The sequence below is a fragment of the Dama dama genome, chromosome X (assembly GCF_033118175.1).
Source record: "Dama dama isolate Ldn47 chromosome X, ASM3311817v1, whole genome shotgun sequence".
Lineage (NCBI taxonomy): Eukaryota > Metazoa > Chordata > Mammalia > Artiodactyla > Cervidae > Dama > Dama dama.
In genome coordinates this window covers 56,288,374-56,308,448 of record NC_083714.1, presented here as the reverse complement: position 1 = coordinate 56,308,448, position 20,075 = coordinate 56,288,374, and the positions used below count along the sequence as shown (strand labels likewise).

Below are 20,075 nucleotides of genomic sequence, written 5' to 3'. Positions count from 1 at the left end.
CTACAAGGGATCCCCGAGGGGACCGCCCACTGCACAAAGGGCGGGGGGGGGGAACCTCACAGATTCCACCCCTGCTATCACCACAGAAGGCGGAAGTCTGTGCCACAGTCTACCCCCCGAGGTGCCCCCTCCATTTCTCTCACAGGGGCTCCAGCAACCAGGAGGCGAAGGCGGAGGTCTGAGCCTGGTGTCCTGAGGTCAGAAAGCAGAGGAGGTCCAGGCAGTGCCAGGAGTCAAGGTGAGTTGTTTCCCCTGAGTGTGCACCAGGGACTCCCTATCCCAGAACAGAGGGGACCCCACACGGCCCTAATTCCCCCTCTGTGTCAGCCCTGGCACCTCAAGCTGCTGTGCTGGCTGCACCCTAGGGAGCCACCTCACATCCTCCTTCGGGTAGCCAGGGGTCAGGCCGCTCAGCAGGAGCTCGTCTAAGAAGCCCGAGAGCACCCCTCAAGAGGAGACCTGTAAGTGGCCTAAGTCAAACGGCCCAGGGTGGGTTTCTCAGCCGAGGTCGCTCACAGCCCCACTCTCCCACAGCCCTGTGGTCCCCATCTGTCCCCCTTCCTCACTCCTGTCTGCAGTTCGACCCCAGTCATCATGCCTGAGATGCTTGAGATCCGCCTTCCTGAGAGAGTCTTTCAGGATCCAGGATTGGACGAGGGTCTGCTGGAGGCACAGGTCTTTTCGAGTGACGAGGAGGAGGAGGAGGAGGAGGAGCAGATGGAGGAGGAGGAGCAGATGGAGGAGGAGGAGCATGTGGAGGAGGTGGAGCAGGTGGAGGAGGTGGAGCTGGTGGAGGAGGTGGAGCCGGTGGAGGAGGTGGAGCCGGTGGAGGAAGGAGATGCAGCTTCCTCCTCCTCTCTCCCGGTCTGGGGCACCCTGGAGGAGGCGGCTGCTGCTGCAACAGCCAGTCTCCCCCAGAGCCCTGTGGGTGTCTGCCCCTCTCCCACTGCCATGGCTGCCACTCCGGGGAGCCAATCTGAAGACCATGGCCTCAGCATGCAAGATGAAGTGCCAAGCACCTCGCATGACCAGGAAGATGCCAGTTCCTCACTCCAAGAGGCACTACGGGTGAAGAAGAATGAGCTGGTACAATTCCTGATCAGTAGGTATCTCGCCAAGGAGCCAATCACAAAGGCAGAAGTGCTGAATAGTGTCCTCAAAGATTACCAGGACCACTTCGTGGTGGTCCTCGGTCAAGTCATAGAGTACCTGCAGCTGATCTTTGGTTTGGAGGTAAAGGAGGTGGACCCCAGTGAGCCCACCTATATCCTGGTCCCCATCCTGGGCCTCACCCTCAATGAGACGCTGAGGGATGAGCGGAGGTTGCCCAAGGCCAGCCTCCTGGTGATGGTCCTGTGCCTGATTGCTGTGGAGGTCGAATGCGCCCCTGAGGAGGCGGTCTGGGGCGCACTCAGTAGGATAGGGGTGTGTCCCGGGAGTGAGCACTACGTCTATGGGGAGCCCAGGGAGCTGCTGGCCCAAGTGTGGGTGCAGGAGGGTTACCTAGAGTACCGGCAGGTGCCTGGCAGCGACCCTGCTCGCTCCGAGTTCCTGTGGGGTCCCCGGGCCTATGCGGAGACCAGCAAGTTGAAAGTCCTGGAGTATCTGGACAGAGTCAATTGAAGGGGTCCCAGCTCCTTTCACCCCCTCTGCAGAGGCTTCGAGGGAGGAGAAAGGGGAACTCTGAGCTAGAGAAGCAGGCAGACTCCTTCCAGGCCCACATTGAACAGCTTGTCCTGGGGGCAGTAAGGGAGGCTGATCTTTCCCTCTGTGACTGAAGAGGTAGCAGTCAGCCTTCTTAGCAGTGAGGGCCTGGGCCCATTAGGGGAACCTGGTATGTGGCATCTTTGTGTTCTTTTTCTCTGCCATGACATGGGGACTCCTCTCCATTTTCTTTAGGAATTTTTCAGGTATTACTCCTTTTTAATAGAAGGCTTAAGGAGTTCCAGTGTCTAACTATGTCAGTGACGATGATCACACCATGTTTGTACTTACCCGTTTCAAGAACAAGAGTTTTGCTATTTTGTGAAAGGAAATTAGGAACTCTCCCATTTTATTTCATGGTTTGGAACAAGATAATACGGAGTTAGAATGATGTGGGAAATGTGAACTTACTTAGCAGTTACACAGTTGGTGGGAGAATTTGAAAATAAAAAGTGATTGTAGTGAAGTCTTGCTTCTTATACTTTTTGTCTATCATTCTGTACAGCTGAGCTATCTCTGTTTATTTGGATTTTCCCGGGTTATTTAAGAAAGTATGAGAAAGTTGATCTGAGTTCATGTTGATCTCACGTGTATTTGTACTTAACCAATTCAAGACTGAGTTTTACTATTTGTAAAATCAATTGGGAAACCTTCAGTCATGGTTTGTGATCCCAAATTAGATAACATAGCATTGGAACAGGTATTTACTTGGAAAAGTGAAAGTAATTAGCAGTACAATTAATGGGGTCAAGAAATGGAAAGTAAAAGTAAATGGTTGTTTATTATTGAATTCTTATCCTCTTCTGTCATTCTGTAACATTAAAATATATATGAATAACCTGGATTTGTTTGGCTTATTTAAGAAAGTAACAGAAAATCTGAATGAATGAGCCCCTGCTCACTGGCTCATTTATGCCCAAGACCTTCATGGAGGCTGTGCTCTGTGGAAGGCCCTGTGTTAGCAGTGGGGACACTGGGAGAAGCAGGACACCCCCACACCTAGAGCGATGGTCTAAGAACCGCAGTCACAGAAGGAAGATGGAGAGATGTCCCCTAACTCCACAGAACAGGGCAACATGGGGCGAGGTGGTGGGGCTCCAGAAGGAGCACTGGAGTGTCGGTGCCAGAGCCAGGGTGGTTTGGGGCTTTGGGAAGCTGGAGTTCCCGTGAGAGGTGACTATGAGAGGTGATTGTGATGAAGCTGAGTGGTGGCAGCCCTCAGGCCTGCAAACTGTGTGTCTTGGGGGTGAGGGGAAAGTCCGAAATGGATCACTGCTATGAGGTGTCCTTTTGGAGGGCTTCCTTGTGGCTCAGCTGGTAAAGAATCCACCTGCAATGCGGGAGACCTAGGTTCGATCCCTGGGTTGGGAAGATCCCCTGGAGAAGGGAAAGGCTACCCACTCCAGTATTCTGGCCTGGAGAATTCTGTGGACTACAGTCCTTTTCGATCCTGGGTAAATCCCAGAGAGATCTTGTCCTGGGGCAAGAAGGAAGAGGTCCTGGCTCTTGTCACATTGCTGTTGACCACAGGGACAAAGTAGGTGTTTTCTACCCTCCATCTGCTAGGATTTCTTCTCGGTATGTGGTCACACTCCTTGAGAGCGATGCCAAGAAGTTCGTGGACAATCACTGATTTTCCTGGTCTGGGAGAGCCAGAGTCCATGGCATTATTATTAGGTAATCTTGAGAGTATTAGGGGCAACTCTTGAGTAGTGTATAGACTTTTGGTGGAGGTGGAGTTAGTGAAAATCATAGTTTGGATGGAAGAGCAGCTGGGAGGGAGAGAAGGAGTTGGTTCTTGACAAATTGTAGAAGCTTTGAGTTGCGTCCAGCTGGAGAAGACTCCTCTATGCCTGAATTAAATAGTAGATCCTCGGGGAAGGAGATCGTGCTGAGTTTTATTAATAAAACAAAGCTTCTGGCTAAATTAGCATTCTCTGTCATATTGTGTTGCATGCTGTCTGAGATGTCTTAGGTAACAGCAACAACAAAATTTCCCAGAGCCCAGAGTTGTGAAATTGAGATCCAAATACTAGTACAAATAACTGCTAATCATAAAGATCAAACCAGGTTCTGCATGAAGTGCTTTATTTATATCCTTGCAGTCCTACAGACAGGGCTCCTCATACCTGCTTGCTTCACAGATGAAAAACTGGGGCCCCGGGGCTTGGGCATCTTCCCAGGATCACATGCTATTAAGGACCAGGATGGGGTCAGGCTGCCATAACAGATTATCATAGACTGTGTGTAGCTGATGCAACAGATGTTTATTTCTCACAGTTCTGGAGCCTGGGAAGCCAGAGATCAAGATGGCTTCATGGTTGCTACCTGGTGTGAACTCTCTACCTGGCTTTACATGGCCACCTTCTCACTCTGCCCTCACATTGCAGTAGGGAGAGAGAGAGCGAGAGAGAGAGAGAGAGAGAGAGAGAGAGAGAGAGAGAGAGAGAAGGAGAAGAAGAAGTAAATTCTGTGGTGTCACTTCGTATAGGGGCACTGACCTCATATTGAGGGTCCTACCCTCATAACCTCATCTAATCCTCATTACATCCCAAAGGCTACATCTCCAAATACATCACATTGGGGGTTAAGCTTCAGCATATGAATTTTAGGGAGACACTATTGAGTCCACAGCATCTCCCTTGTAGATGAGGAAAGACCATGAAACAAACATCTACTAAGGCTGAATTCCTAAAACTCTAGAATATTCCTAATAGGTGAAAAATGTTTCCTTAAGGGACATGCCAGCTTCAATTTAAAAAGAGTAAGTAACCATCCTTCTTCTGTCTCTTGTCTGGTCCATGCCTCACAGGAAATCCCTGATTTTCAGCGTGCCTAATGGCACCTGTGCAGGTGTTCAGGCAAGTTCAGCCACGTGGAGGGTAGCAGAGACTTGGGCTGAGATTGTTCTTGCATCAGAAGAAAGGAGAACATTCTTGCTTAATGAGATTATAGACAGAAATTGCCATAAGTCAAGGCGCAGGCCTGACCCTGCCCCCTCCCATCCTTAGCAGCCTTCTTAGGCACCAGCCAGAGTTTAGTACACAGTATGTACTGGTAGAGCTGTCTTTAGACTCTTCTCTGGAGCAAAAAAACATATTGTGACTCTAACCTCTACTTTCTGGGGCCCTTGCGCTTAAGGTGAGTGGGCTGGCACCTGGCAGGCCATCCCATGATCTTTTCAGAGGATGAAGCACCTCAGAGAAAATCCCAAGGTTGAAAGTTATAAGATCAACACATAAAATTAACTGTGTTTACATAGAACTACAATTTTAAAAATTAAAAATAAAAACTTTTAAACACCATTTTCTGATGAGTTATGATGCGTTTTATTTACTCTGATTTCTTTAGTTTAATTAATTTATTTTAATTGGAGGCTAATTACTTTAGAATATTTTAATGTTTTTTCCATACATTGACATGAATCAGCCATGGGTGTACATGTGTTCGAATGTTGGGGTGTTTCACATTGTCCCAGAGGTCCCTAATGTTGTCCTCATTTCTTTTGGTTTTTTCCTCTTTTTTTCTCTCTTCTTCATTTATTTCCACCATTCTATCTTCTACCTCACTTATCCTATCTTCTGCCTACATTATTCTACTGTTGATTCCCTCCAGAGTGTTTTTGATCTCATTTATTGCATTGTTCATTATTAATTGACTCTTTTTGATTTCTTCTAAGTGCTTGTCAAACATTTCTTTCATCTTCTCAATCCTTGTCTCCAGGCTATTTATTGGTAACTCCATTTTGTTTTGAAGATTTTGGATCATTTTTATTATCATTATTCTAAATTCTTTTTCATGTAGATTCCCTATCTCCTCCTCTTTGGTTTGGTTTGTTGGGCATTTTTCATGTTCCTTTACCTGCTGAGTATTTCTTTGCCTTTTCATCTTATTTAGATTGCTGTGTTTGGGGTGGTCTTTCTGTATTCTGGTAGTTGTGGTTCCTCTTTATTATGGAGGTTCCTCCCTGTGGCTGGGGTTGGACGATTGGCTTGTCAAGGTTTCCTGGTTAGGGAAGCTTGCATCGGTGTTCTGGTGGGTGGAGCTGGATTTTTTTGTCTCTGGAGTGCAGTGGAGTGTCCAGTAGTGAGTTTTGAGATGTCTATGGGTTTGGTGTGACTTTTGGCAGCCTGTATATTGATGCTCATGGCTATGGCCTGGTGTTGCTGAAGAATTTGCGTGGTATGTCTTGCTCTGGAACTTGTTGGCTCTTGGGTGGTGGTTGGTTTCAGTGTCGGTATGGAGGCTTTTGGATGATCTCTTATCAGTTAACGTTCCCTGGAGTCAGGAGTTCTCTGGTGTTCTCAGGTTTTGGGCTTAAGCCTCCTGCCTCTGGTTTTCAGTCTTATTCTTCCAGTAGCCTCAAGACTTCTCCATCCATACAGCACTGATAAAACTTCTAGGTTAATGCTGAAAATATTCTCCACAGTGAGGGACACCCAGAGAGGTTCACAGAGTTACATGAAGAAGAGGAGAGGGAAGAAGGAGAAATAGGTGAGCAGGAGGAGAAAAAGGGGGACTCAAGAGGAGAGAGACAGATCTAGGCAGTACTCTGTTCCCTAAGTGTTCTCCGCAGCCCAGAACACCCACAGAGATTCACAGATTTGGATTGAAAAGAGAGGGGGGAGGGAGGAAATAGAGGTGATCTGGGAGAGAAAAAGGACAGTCAAAAGCGGGGGAGAGCAATCAAGCCAGTAAAATGGGTACTGAAGACTGGATTCTTAAATGTACAAAATTGATATCAAATACTAAAAAACAAAGGTTAAAAATCTGGAGAAGTTAGACTCTTATAAATACAATATTAAAAAAACAAAAACATAAAAAGTATAAGAAATATATATGAATTTCGCTTTAAAAATATGGTCCTGGTGGGAATGCAAACTAGTACAGCCGCTATGGAAAACAGTGTGGAGATTTCTTAAAAAACTGGAAATAGAACTGCCATATGACCCAGCAATCCCACTTCTGGGCATACACACTGAGGAAACCAGATCTGAAAGAGACACGTGCACCCCAATGTTCATCGCAGCACTGTTTATAATGGCCAGGACATGGAAGCAACCTAGATGCCCATCAGCAGATGGATGGATAAGGAAGCTGTGGTACATATACACCATGGAATATTACTCAGCCGTTAAAAAGAATTCATTTGAATCAGTCCTAATGAGATGGATGAAACTGGAGCCCCTTATACAGAGTGAAGTAAGCCAGAAAGATAAAGAACATTACAGCATACTAACACATATATATGGTATTTAGAAAGATGGTAATGATAACCCTATATGCAAAACAGAAAAAGAGACACAGAAATACAGAACAGACTTTTGAACTCTGTGGGAGAATGTGAGGGTGGGATATTTCAAAAGAACAGCATGTATACTATCTATGGTGAAACAGATCACCAGCCCAGGTGGGATGCATGAGACAAGTGCTGGGGCCTGGTGCACTGGGAAGACCCAGAGGAATTGGGTGGAGAGGGAGGTGGGAGGGGGGATCGGGATGGGGAATACGTGTAAATCTATGGCTGATTCATATCAATGTATGACAAAACCCACTGAAATGTTGTGAAGTAATTAGCCTCCAACTAATAAAAAAAAATTAAAAATAAAAAAATAAAAAATAAATAAAAATAAAAAATCACTGGAAAAAAATAAAAATATGGTCCTTTTTTTGCAAGGTATTAGTGGGTTATAAAAATTAAAATTAAAGGAGTAATAGAGGACTTAAAAAAAGAAGAAAAAAATTTAACAATATAATAATAGTAAAAATATATCTAGGAATTTCTCTGGAGTTGTTGCAGACAGTGTGGGTTCAGTTCAGTTTCAGAGAGTTCCTTGTTCCAGCTTATACTTTTCAATATCTATAGGCCCCTTCCAGTGTAGTCGGTGTTAACTACAGGGATTTTAATCTGTTGCACCTGTGCGGTTCCCTTTGTTTATTTGGCTTCCCTTTGCAGGTCTCTTCAGTGTCTAATTTCCACCCTGACACAAGGTGGTGGAGGTGGTCTCTTGTTTAGGCTCACTTGTTCAGTCGTGCTGTGGGGAGGGAGGGGCACTGCAGACAAATATCACTGGTGTGTGTAGGGAGTGCTCGCAGTGTCTTGGCCACACTGGGTTTGCCCCCACTCACGGTGTGTGTGCTTTCCCCGTCTACACTGCACAGGCTTCAGGTTGCTCTACAGGGAGCGGGCCCTGAGTTGCGTGCACTTCCCAGGCCTAAGCTGCTCGGGTTCAGGTTCTTGGGTACTCCACAAAGCCACAGACTCAGTTGGGCCTGAGTTTTGTGCCCTTCTGGGTCCGAGCAGCTCAGGGAACCAGGAGCTTGACGAGCGCACTCTCTTCAGGTGCAGCCTGACTTCTCCCCTCCCGGTCCGAGCCTCAGTTTCTGCGCGCGCCCTTGGGTGCGCCTTGTGTCTGTTCTGGGGAGCCACCCTCTGGCTGCGACCCTCCTGGCGGATGTCAACCATTCAGAATCTCAGGAAGTCTTTGGTTAGAAACTTGAAGCCTGTTTGCAGTTTGGTAGGGGATGCCCTCTCTGAGGCCGAGTTTGCTCCTTTCCGGCCTGGCGCCTGCCTCCCCCCTGCCTCCAGCGGGGGATGGGCCGGTCTGCAGCTGGCTAGCTCTTCTCTGGTATTGCTCAGTCCTTTGTTCTGTGAACAGGCCTGCATTACCTCCCTCAGATTGCCTTCAGGGCATTCAGGCCCAGTCCTTACCCTAAGCAATGCTGCCCGCTCCTTTCTGTTCAGCCCTAACTTGCTGGTGGCAGATGTGAGCATCTGGGGTACTTTTCTGCTGTGAGTTGCCTTTAGGCATATGATCTGTGGGTTTTATTTATTTATTTTTCCTCCCAGTTAGGTTGTTCTCCGAGATTCAAAAACTTCCCCCAGACCTGCCAGTGAAAGGGTTTCCTGGTGTTTGGAAACTTCCTCTATTAAGACTCCCTTCCCGGGACGGATCTCCATTCCTAACTCTTTTGTCTCTCTTTTTATCTTTTATATTTTTTCCTACCTCCTTTTGAAGACAATGGGCTACTTTTCTGGGTGCCTGATGTCCTCTGCCAGCGTTCAGAAGTTGTTTTGTGGAGTTTGCTCAGCGTTTAAATGTTCTTTCAATGAATTTGTGGGGGGAGACAGTGGTCTCCCCGTTCTAGTCCTCTGCCATCTTAGCTCCCACTGCCTCTTTCTCTTTCTGATTTATTTCACTTAGCATAATATACTCAAGGCCCATTCATGTTGTCTCCACATCTTTTTTATCCAGCCATCCATTGATGAAAACTTAGGTTGTTTTCATGTCTTGACTCTTGTTAATAATGCTGTGATGGACATATGATTCCATATATATTTTCAAATTATTGTTTTCTTGTTCTTCGGATGGGCTTCCCAGGTGGTGCTAGTGGTAAGAACCCACCTGCCAATGCAGGAGACATAAGAGACACAGGTTCCATCCCTGGGTTGGGAAGAGAACCTGGAGGAGAGTATGGCAATCCACTCCAGTATTCTTGCCTGGAGTATCCCATGGACAGAGGGGCCTGGTAGGCTACAGTCCAAAGGGTTGCAAAGAGTTGGACATGGCTGAAGTGACTTAGCACATTCTTTAGATAAATATCCAGAAATGAAATAGCTGAGTTGTATGGTAATTCTATTCTTAACTTTTAAAGGAATTTCTGTACTGTTTTCCAAAATGGTTACACCAATTTACATTCCCACCAACAGTGTGAAAATGTTTCCTTTTCTTTAATTCCTCTCCAACATTTGTTATTCCTTATCTTTTTGATAATAACCATTCTAACAGGTGTGAGGTGATGTCTCATTGTAGTTTTGATTTGCATTTCCTTGATAATTAATGATGTTGAACATATTTTCATGTGCCTGTCACCATGTGCATGCTTGTCATCTTTGGGAAAATGTCTATTCAGATCCTCTGCCTATTTTTAAATCAGGTAGCTTGTCTTTTGTTGCTGTTGAGTTACATGAGTTCTTTATATATTTTAGATATTAACCTTTATCTGATATGTCTTTTGCAAAAACCTTCTCCCACTTGGTAGGTTGACTTTTCACTTTAATGATTTCCTTCATTATGCAGAGGATTTTTAATTTTTGTAGTGGGGTGCTCTCAGTTTTTTTTATTGAAGTGTAGTTGATTTACAGTACTTTTTCCTTTTCTTTCTTTTCCTTTTTTAAAATTAATTTTTGTTGGAGAATAGTTTATTTACAATGTTGTGTTATTTTCTGCTGTATAGCAAAGTGAATCAGTCATATATATACATATACCCACTCTTTTTTAGATTCTTCTCCCATATAGATCACTACAGAGTATTGAGTAGAGTTCCCTGTACTATACAGTAGGTTCTTATTAATTATCTATTTTATATAGAGTAGTGTTATTATATATCAATCCCAATCTTTCAATTTATCCCTCACCCTACCTTCTTCCTTGTAACCATAAGTTTGTTTTCTACATCTGTGACTTTATTCTTGTTTTGTAAATATGTTCATTTGTACCATTTCTTTAGATTGTACATCTAGGTGATGTCTGTATGTGTGTGTGTGTGTGTGTGTGCACACACACTCAGTTGTATTCCACTCTTTGTGACCCGATGGACTGTCACAGGCTGTCCATGGAATTTTCTAGGCAAGCATATTAGAGTGGGTTGCCATTTCCTATTCCAAGGGGACTTCCTGACCCAGGTATCAAACTCACATGTCTTGTGTCTCCTGCATTGGCAGGTGGGTTCTTTACCAACTGAACCATTGGGAATCCCTCCATCTAAGTGACAAGATATGATATTTGTCTTTCTCTAACGTCATTCAGTGTAACAATTTCTAAGTCCATTCATGTCAATGCAAATGGATTTATTTCATTCTTTTTATGGCTGAGTAAAATTCCATTGTATATATGCACCACATCTTCTTTATCTACTCATCTGTTGATGAATAATTAGGTTACTTAGATGTCCTGGCTATTGCAAATAGTGCTGCTATGAACATTAGGTGCACACGACTTTTTGAATTATGGTTTTCTCTGCATATTTGCCCAGGAGTGGGAATGCTCAATCATGCGGTAGCTCTAGTTTTAGTTTTTTAAGGAACCTCCAAAAATTTGGAAAGGAGTATGTCAAGGCTGTATATTGTCACCCTACTCATTTAACTCATATGCAGAGTACATTATGCAAAATGCCAGGCAGAATGATGCACAAGCTGGAATCAAGATTTCTGAGAGAAATATCAATGACCTCAGATATGCAGATGATGCCACCCTTATGGCAAAAAGCAAAGAGGAACTAAAGAGCCTCTTGATGAAGGTAAAAGAGGAGAATGGAAAAGTTGGCTTAAAACTCAATATGCAAAAAATGAAGATCATGGCATCCAGTCCCATCACCTCATGGCAAATAGATGGGGAAACAATGCAAACAGTGACAAACTTTATTTCCTTGGGCTCCAAAATCACTGAGGACTGTGACTGCAGCCATGAAATTAAAAGACATGTGTTCCTTGGAAGAAAAGCTATGAAAAACCTGTGAAAGTGAAAGTGTTAGTCACTTGGTTGTGTCCGCCTCTTGGCGACCCCATGGACTGTCGCCCACCAGGCTCCTCTCTCCATGGGATTCTCCAGGTGAGAATACTGGAGTGGGTTGTCATTTCCATCTCCAGGGGATCTTCCCAACCCAGGGATAGAGCCCAAGTCTACCACATTGCAGGCAGATTTTTTTACCATATGAGCCACCAGGGAAGTCCATTACAAACCTAGACAGCATATTAAAAAGGAGAGACTTGACTTTGCCAACAAAAGTCCGTCTAGTCAAAGCTATGATTTTCCCAGTAATCATGTACAGATGTGAGAGCTGGACCATAAAGAAGGCTTAGCATCAAAGAATTAATTCAGCTCAGGCAGCTCAATATCAGAAAAACCAACAACCCAATCAAATGTGGGAAAAAGAACTGAACAGGCATTTCTCCAAAGAAGACTTACAGATGGCTACTAAACACATGAAAAGATGCTCAACATCAGTCATTATTAGAGAAATACAAATCAAAACCACAATGTGGTATCAACTCACAGTGGTCAGAATCAGTTTAGTTCAGTCGTTCAGTCATGTCCGACTCTTTGCGACCCCATGAATCGCAACATGCCAGGCCTCCCTATCCATCTCCAACTCCTGGACTCCACCCAAACCCAGGTCCATCGAGTTGGTGAGACCATCCAACCATCTTATCCTCTGTCGTCCCCTTCTCTTCCTGCCCTCAAACTTTCCCAGCATCAGGGTCTTTTCCAATGAGTCAACTCTTCACATCAGGTGGCCAAAATATTGGTTTCAGCTTCAGCATCAGTTCTTCCAACGAACATCCAGGACTGATCTCCTTTAGGATGGACTGGTTGGATCTCCTTGCAGTCCAAAGGGACTCTCAAGAGTCTTCTCCAATACCACAGTTTAAAAGCATCAATTCTTCGGTGCTCAGCTTTCTTCACAGTCCAACTCTCACATCCATACATGACCACTAGAAAAACCATAGCCTTGACTAGACGGACCTTTGTTGGCAAAGTAATGTCTCTGCAGTTTAATATGCTGTCTAGGTTGGTCATAACTTTCCTTCCAAGAGGTAAGCGTCTTTTAATTTCATGGCTGCAATCACCATCTGCAGGGATTTTTGAGCCCCCCAAAATAAGGTCAGCCACTGTTTCCATTTTTCCCCATCTATTTGCCCTGAAGTGATGGGACCAGATGCCATGATCTTAGTTTTCTGAATGTTGAGCTTTAAGCCAACTTTTTCACCTGCTCTTTCATTTTCATCAAGAGGCTCTTTAGTTCTCCTTTGCTTTCTGCCATAAGGGTGGTGTCGTCTGCATATCTAAGGTTATTGATATTTCTCCTGGCAATCTTCATTCCAGCTTGTGCTTCCTCCAGCTCAGCATTTCTCATGATGTACTCTGCATAGAAGTTAAATAAGCAGGGTGACAATATACAGCCTTGACGTATTCCTTTTCCTATTTGGAACCACTCTGTTGTTCCATGTCCAGCTCTAACTGTTGCTTCCTGACCTGCATACAGGTTTCTCAAGAGGTAGGCCAGGTGGTCTGGTATTCCCATCACTTGAAGACTTTTCCCAGTTTATTGTGGTCCACACAGTCAAAGGCTTTTGCATAGTCAATAAAGCAGAAATAGATGTTTTTATGGAACTCTCTTCCTTTTTTGATGATCCAGCGGAAGTTGGCCATTTGATCTCTGGTTCCTCTGCCTTTTCTAAATCCAGCTTGAACATCTGGAAGTTCACGGTTCACATATTGCTGAAGACTGGCTTGGAGAATTTTAAGCATCACTTTCCTAGCATGTGAGATGAGTCCAATTGTGCAGTAGTTTGAGCATTCTTTGGCTTTTCCCTTCTTTTTCATTGGAGTGAAAACTGACTTTTTCCTGTCCTGTGGCCACTGCTGAGTTTTCCACATTTGCTGGCATATTGAGTGCAGCACTTGCACAGCATCATCATTCAGGATTTGGCATAGCTCAACTGAAATTTCATCACCTCCACTAGCTTTGTTCGTAGTGATGCTTCCTAAGGCCTACTTGACTTCACATTCCAGGATGTCTGGCTCTAGGTGCATGATCACACCATCGCGATTATCTGGGTTGTGAAGATCTTTTTTGTACAGTTCTTCTGTGTATGCTTGCCACCTCTTCTTAATATCTCTGCTTCTGTTATGTCCATACCATTTCTGTCCTTTATTGAGCCCGTGTTTGCATGAAATATTCCCTTGGTATCTCTAATTTTCTTGAAGAGATCACTGGTGTTTCCCATTCTATTGTTTTCCTCTATTTCTTCACAGTGATCACTGAGGAAAGCTTTCTCATCTCTCCTTGCTATTCTTTAGAACTCTGCATTCAAATGGGTATATCTTTCCTTTTCTTCTTTGCTTTTTGCTTCCCTTCTTTCCACAGCTATTTGTAAGGTCTCCTCAGACAGCCATTTTGCTTTTTTGCATTTCTTTTTCTTGGGGATGGTCTTGATTCCTGTCTCCTGTACAATGTCACAAACCTCCATCCAAAGTTCATCAGGCACTCTGTCTATCAGATCTAGTCCCTTAAATCTATTTCTTACTTCCACTGTATAGTCATAAGGGATATGATTTAGGTCATACCTGAATGGTCTAGTGGTTTTCTCCACTTTCTTCAATTTCAGTCTGAATTTGGCAATAAGGAGTTCATGAGCTGAGCCACAGTCAGCTCCTGGTCTTGTTTTTGCTGACTGTATAGCGCTTCTCCATCTTTGGCTGCAAAGAATATAGTCAGTGTGATTTCAGTGTCGACCATCTGGTGATATCCATGTGTAGAGTCTTCTCTTGTGTTGATGGAAGAGAGTGTTTGCTATGACCAGTGCGTTCTCTTGGCAGAACTCTTTTACCTTTTGACCTGGTTCATTCTGTACTCCAAGGCTACATTTGCCTGTTACTCCAGGTGTTTCTTGACTTCCTACTTTTGCATTCCAGTCTCCTGTAATGAAAAGGACCTATTTTTTGGGTGTTAGTTCTAGAATGTCTTGGGGTCTTCATAGAACTCTCCAATTTCAGCTTCTTCAGCATTACTGGTCGGGGCATGGACTTGGATTACTGTGATATTGAATGGTTTGCCTTGGAAATGAACAGAGATCATTCTGTCATTTTTGAGTTTGCATCCAAGTACTGCATTTCAGATGCTTTTTCTGACTATGATGGCTATAGAATATGACTATTTCTTCTAAGGGATTCCTGCCCACAGTAGTAGATATAATGGTCATCTGAGTTAAATTCACCCATTCCAGTCCATCTTCATCCACTGAATCCTAGAATGTCGACGTTCACTCTTGTGATCTCCTGTTTTGCCACTTCCAATTTGCCTTGATTCGTGGACCTTACATTCCAGGTTCCTATGCAATATTGCATCAGACCTTGCTTCTATCACCAGTCCCATCCACAAAGGGGTGTTGTTTTTGCTTTGGCTCCATCCCTTCATTCTTTCTGGGGTTATCTCTCCACTGATCTCCAGTAGCATGTTGGGCACCTACCGATCTGGTGAGTTCCTCTTTCAGTATCCTATCATTTTGCCTTTTCATACTGTTCATGGGGTTCTCAAGGCAAGAACACTGAAGTGGTTTGCCATTCCCCTCTCCAGTGGACTACATTCTGTCAGACCTCTCCACCATGACCCGTCCATCTTGGGTGGCCCCAAATGGCATGGCTTAGTTTCATTGAATTAGACAAAGCTGTGGTCCATGTGATCAGATTGGCCTGTTGTCTGTGATTGTGGTTTCAGTCTGTCTGCCCTCTGATGCCCTCTCTCAGTGCCTACCATCTTAAATCCTAAAGGAAATCAGTCCTGAATATTCATTGAAAGGACTGATACTGAAACTGAAGCTCCAGTATTTTGGCCACCTGATGGGAATGATGCTGGCAAAGGTTGAAGGAAGGAGGAGATGTGGATGACAGAGGACGAGATGGTTGGATGGCATCACTGACTCAATGGACATGAGCTTGAGCAAGCTCCGGGAGTTGATGATGTACAGGGAAGCCTGGCTTGCTTCAGTCCATGGGTTCGCAAAGAGTCAGACAAGACTAAGCGACTGAACAACAAGTAATCCATGGTATGCAAGAAGCAGTTTCTTCAATCATTCCTTTAGTAAAGGACAATTTGATTGTTTACAACTTTTTAAGTATTACAAATAAAGCTTCAATGATATTCCTGTTTGCTTTCAATATACTTAAATCATTATATTTGAAATGTTTTTCAAGCATATGATACAATTAAGTCATTTTAAAAAATTCACTCTTCCACTTTCTGTCATTTACTTGATGTATTTAGACCATGTGGTTTAATGTAATTAAGGAAATGTTGGGACTTGAGTCTGACAATTTTTTAAAACATAATTTGGTTTTCAGAGCAGTTTCAGATTCACAGCAAAACTTAGAGTACAGAGAATTTTTATGTATGAGTAAAATCATACAGTATTTCTCTTTCTGACTTATTTCACTTAGCATAATATCCTCAAGGTCCATCCATGTGTTTGTCTCCACATCTTTTTTTATCCAGTCATCCATTGATGAAAACTTAGATTGTTTTCATGTCTTGACTCTTGTAAATAATGCTGTGATGAACATATGAGTCCATACGTATTTTCAAATTAGTGTTTTCATGTTCTTTGGATCAGCTTCCCAGGTGGTACTAGTAGTAAAGAACCCACCTGCCAATGCAGGGGTCACAATAGACAAGGGTTCGATCCCTGGGTCAGGAAGATCCCTGGGAGGAGGGCATGGCAACCCACTCCAGTATTCTTGCTTGGAGAATCCCATGGACAGATGAGCTGGGCAGCTACAGTTCAAAGGGTTGCAAAGAGTCAGACACGACTGAAGTGACTTCCCATGAACTCATTGTCTGGATAAGCCATAGTTTAAGTATTCATTTACCTACTGAAGGATACCTTGGTTGCATTCAAGTTTTGACAATTAGAAGTAAACATCTATGTGCAGGTTTTTTGTGGACAGAAGTTTTCAACTACTTTGAGTAAACACCAATTAGTATGATTGCTGGATTGTGTGATTAAGAGTATAGTTTTGTAACAAACCTCCAAACTGTCTTCCAAAGTGGTTGTACCATCTTGCATTCCCACTGGCAATGAACAAGAGTTTCTGTTGCTCCATATTCTCACCAGCAGTTGATGTTATCGGTGTTTCAGAATTTATCAATTTTAAAGGTATGCAAGGATATCTAATTATTGTTTTAATTTATATTTCTCTGGTGACATATGAGGTAGAGCATCTTTTCATATGCTTATTTCCATCTGTAAATCTTTATTGCTGAGGTGTCTGTTCAGATCTTTAAACCATTTTTTAATCAGGTTGTGAATTCTCTTGCTGCTGAGTTTTAAGTGCCCTTTGTATATTTTAGATAACAGTCCTTCATCAGTTATGAATTACTGGAAAAACCATAGCTTTGACTATCTGGCCCTTTGTCAGAAAAGTAATGTCTATGCTTTTTAAAACTCTGTCTACGTTTGTCATAGCTTTTCTTCCAAGGGACAAGCATCTTTTAATTTCATGGCTGCAGTCACTGTCCACAGTGATTTTGGAGCCCAAGAAAATAAAGTATGTCATGTTTCCATTGTTTCCTCATCTATCTGCCACGAAATGATGGGATCAGATGCCATCATCATACTTTTCTGAATGTTGAGTTTTAAGCCAACTTTTTCACTTTCCTCCTTCACCTTCATCAAGAAGCTCTTTAGGTCCTCCTCACTTTCTGCCATTAGAGTGGTGTCATCCGCATGTCTGATGTTGTTGATATTTCTCCTGGCAATCTTGATTCTAGCTTGTGAGTCTTCTAGCCTGGCATTTTGCATAATGTACTCTGCATATAAGGGTGACAATATATAGCCTTGACGTTCTCCTTTCCCAGTTTGGAACCAGTCTGTGGTTCCATGTCTAGTTCTAACTGTTGCTTCTTGACCTGCAAACTGGTTTCTCTGGCGGCAGGTAAGGTGGTCTTGTACTCCCATCTCTTTAAGAATTTTCCACAGTTTGTTGTGATCCACAGTCAAAGGCTTCACCATAGTCAGTGAAGAATATATAGATGTTTTACTGGGATTTTCTTGCTTTATCTATGATCCAGCAGATGTTGGCAATTTGATCTCTGTTTCCTCTGCCTTTTCTAAATCCAGCTTGTACACCGTGAAGTTCTTGGTTCATGTACTATTGAGGCCTAGCTTGAAGGATTTTGAGCATTACCTTGCTAGCATGTGAAATGAGCACAATTGTCTGGTAGTTTGAACATTCTTTGGCACTGCCTTTCTTTGGGATTGGAATGAAAATTGACGTTTTCCAGTCCTGTGGTCACTACTGAGTTTTCCAAATTTGCTGGCATATTGAATGCAGCACCTTCACAGCATCATCTTTTAGGATTTGAAATAGCTCAACTGGAATTCCATCACCTTTCCTAGGTTTGTTCATAGTGATGCTTCCTAAGGCCCACTTAACTTCACACTCCAGGATTCCTGGTTCTAGGTGAGTGATCACACCATCATGGTTATCCAGGTCATTAAATGGCATTGTGTTTTAAATGTCTAACTCCATCTGGGTCTGGTGATTTCTGTTTGGGACAGTTTTTAGTTAATTGTAACAAATGTACTATGTAGTGTGGGATATGGATTGTGTGGGACCTTGTGCATGTGGGGCAAAGGGTACGTGGGAACTCACTGAACTTTCCATTCAGTCTTGCTGTACCTAAAACTGTTCTAAAAATAGTTTATTTTTAAAAGCAATTCTTACTTTATCAACACCATAATCCTCATTTCTGAGTAAGTACAGTGATTAAATATTTCCTTCCTCATCAAATATTTTATAATTATTCTTTTCAAAAGTTAGAATTTTTTCCTACAGAGAAAATAATTTTTATTATATAAATTTCAGATGTACAGCATTATAGGTCAACATCTATGTACAGTATAGAGTAACCAACACAAGTGTAATTACCATCTCCCTGTACAATTGATCCCCTTTATCCTTTTCACCAAACCCCCAATTCCCTTCCCCTCTGGTAATTTGTTCTGTGTATCTATGCATTTGTTTTTGTTTTGTTTGTTCATTGGTTTTGTTTTGTTTTGTTTAGATTTTACATATCAGTAAAATAACACAGTATTTCTCTTTCTCTTTCTTTTTTTTTTCATTTATTAATATTAGTTGGAGGATAATTACTTCACAATATTGTAGTGGTGTTTGCCATACATTGACTTGAATCTGCCATGGGTGTACATGTGTTCCCCATCCTGAACCCACCTCCTCCCTCTCTCCCCATCCCATCCCTCTGGGTCATCCTTGTGTACCAGCCCTGAGCACTTGTCCCATGCATCAAACCTGGACTGGCGATCTGTTTCACAACTGATAATATACATGATTCAATGCTATTCTCTCAAGTAATCCCACCGTTGCCTTCTCCCACAGAGTCCAAAAGTCTGTTCTATACATCTGTCTCTTTTTCTGTCTTGCATATAGGGTTTTCATTACCATCTTTCTAAATTCCATATATATGTGTTAGTACACTGTGTTGGTATTTTTCTTTCTGGCTTATTTAACTCTGTATAATGGACTCCAGTTTCATCCACCTCATTAGAACTGATTCAAATGTATTCTTTGTAATGGCTGAGTAATATTCCATTGTGTATATGTACCACAGCTTTCTTATCCTTTCATCTGCTGATGGGCATCTAGGTTGCTTCCATGTCCTGGATATTATAAACAGTGTCAGGATGAACATTGGGGTACACGTGTCTCTTTCAGTTCTGGGTTCCTCAGTGTGTATGCCCAGCAGCAGGATTGCTGGGTCATAAGGCAGTTCTATTTCCAGTTTTTTAAGGAACCTCCACACTGTTCTCCATAGTGGCTGTACTAGTTTGCATTCCCACCAACAGTGTAAGAGGGTTCCCTTTTCTCCACACCCTCTCCAGCATATATTGCTTGTAGACTTTTGGATCGCAGCCATTCTGACTGGCATGAAATGGTACCTCATTGTGGTTTTGATTTGCATTTCTCTAAAATGAGTGATGTTGAGCATCTTTTCATGTGTTTGTTAGCCATCTGTATGTCTTCTTTGGAGAAATGTCTGTTTAGTTCTTTGGCCAATTTTTTGATTAGGTCTTTTATTTTTCTGTAATCGAGCTACAGGAGTTGCTTGTATATTTTTAAGATTAACTCTTTGTCAGTTGCTTCATTTGCTATTATTTTCTCCCATTCTGAAGGCTGTCTTTTCACCTTGCTTATAGTTCCCTTTGTTGTGCAAAAGCTTTTAGGTTTAATTAGGTCCCATTTGTTTATTTTTGCTTTTATTTCCAATATTATGGGAGGTGGGTCATAGAGGATCTTGCTGTGATTTATGTCGCAGAGTGTTTTGCCTATGTTCTCCTCTAGGAGTTTTATAGTTTCTGGTCTTACATTTAGATCTTTAATCCATTTTGAGTTTATTTTTGTGGGTGGTGTTAGAAAGTGTTCTAGTTTCATTCTTTTACAAGTGGTTGACCAGTTTTCCCAGCACCACTTGTTAAAGAGGTTGTCTTTTCTCCATTGTATATTCTTGCTTCCTTTGTCGAAGATAAGGTGTCCATAGGTGTGTGGATTTATCTCTGGGCTTTCTATTTTGTTCCATTGATCTATATTTCTGTCTTTGTGCCAGTACTATACTGTCTTTGATGACTGTGGCTTTATAGTAGAGCCTGAAGTCAGGCAGGTTGATTCCTCCAGTTCCATTCTTCTTTCTCAAGATTGCTTTGGCTATTCGAGGTTTTTTTGTATTTCCATACAAATTGTGAAGTTATTTGTTCTAGTTCTCTGAAAAATACTGTTGGTAGCTTGATTGGGATT

General features: G+C 42.9%; 1 protein-coding gene across 1 annotated transcript; it reads left to right on the top strand.

Annotated features, from left to right (window-relative positions):
• The first annotated feature begins 735 nt into the window (after positions 1-735).
• Positions 736-1,623, top strand: LOC133052665 (melanoma-associated antigen 8-like). The gene has a single exon (XM_061137569.1). The coding sequence runs from the start codon at positions 736-738 to the stop codon at positions 1,621-1,623; it is 888 nt and encodes a 295-aa protein (XP_060993552.1).
• The last annotated feature ends 18,452 nt before the right edge of the window (positions 1,624-20,075 follow it).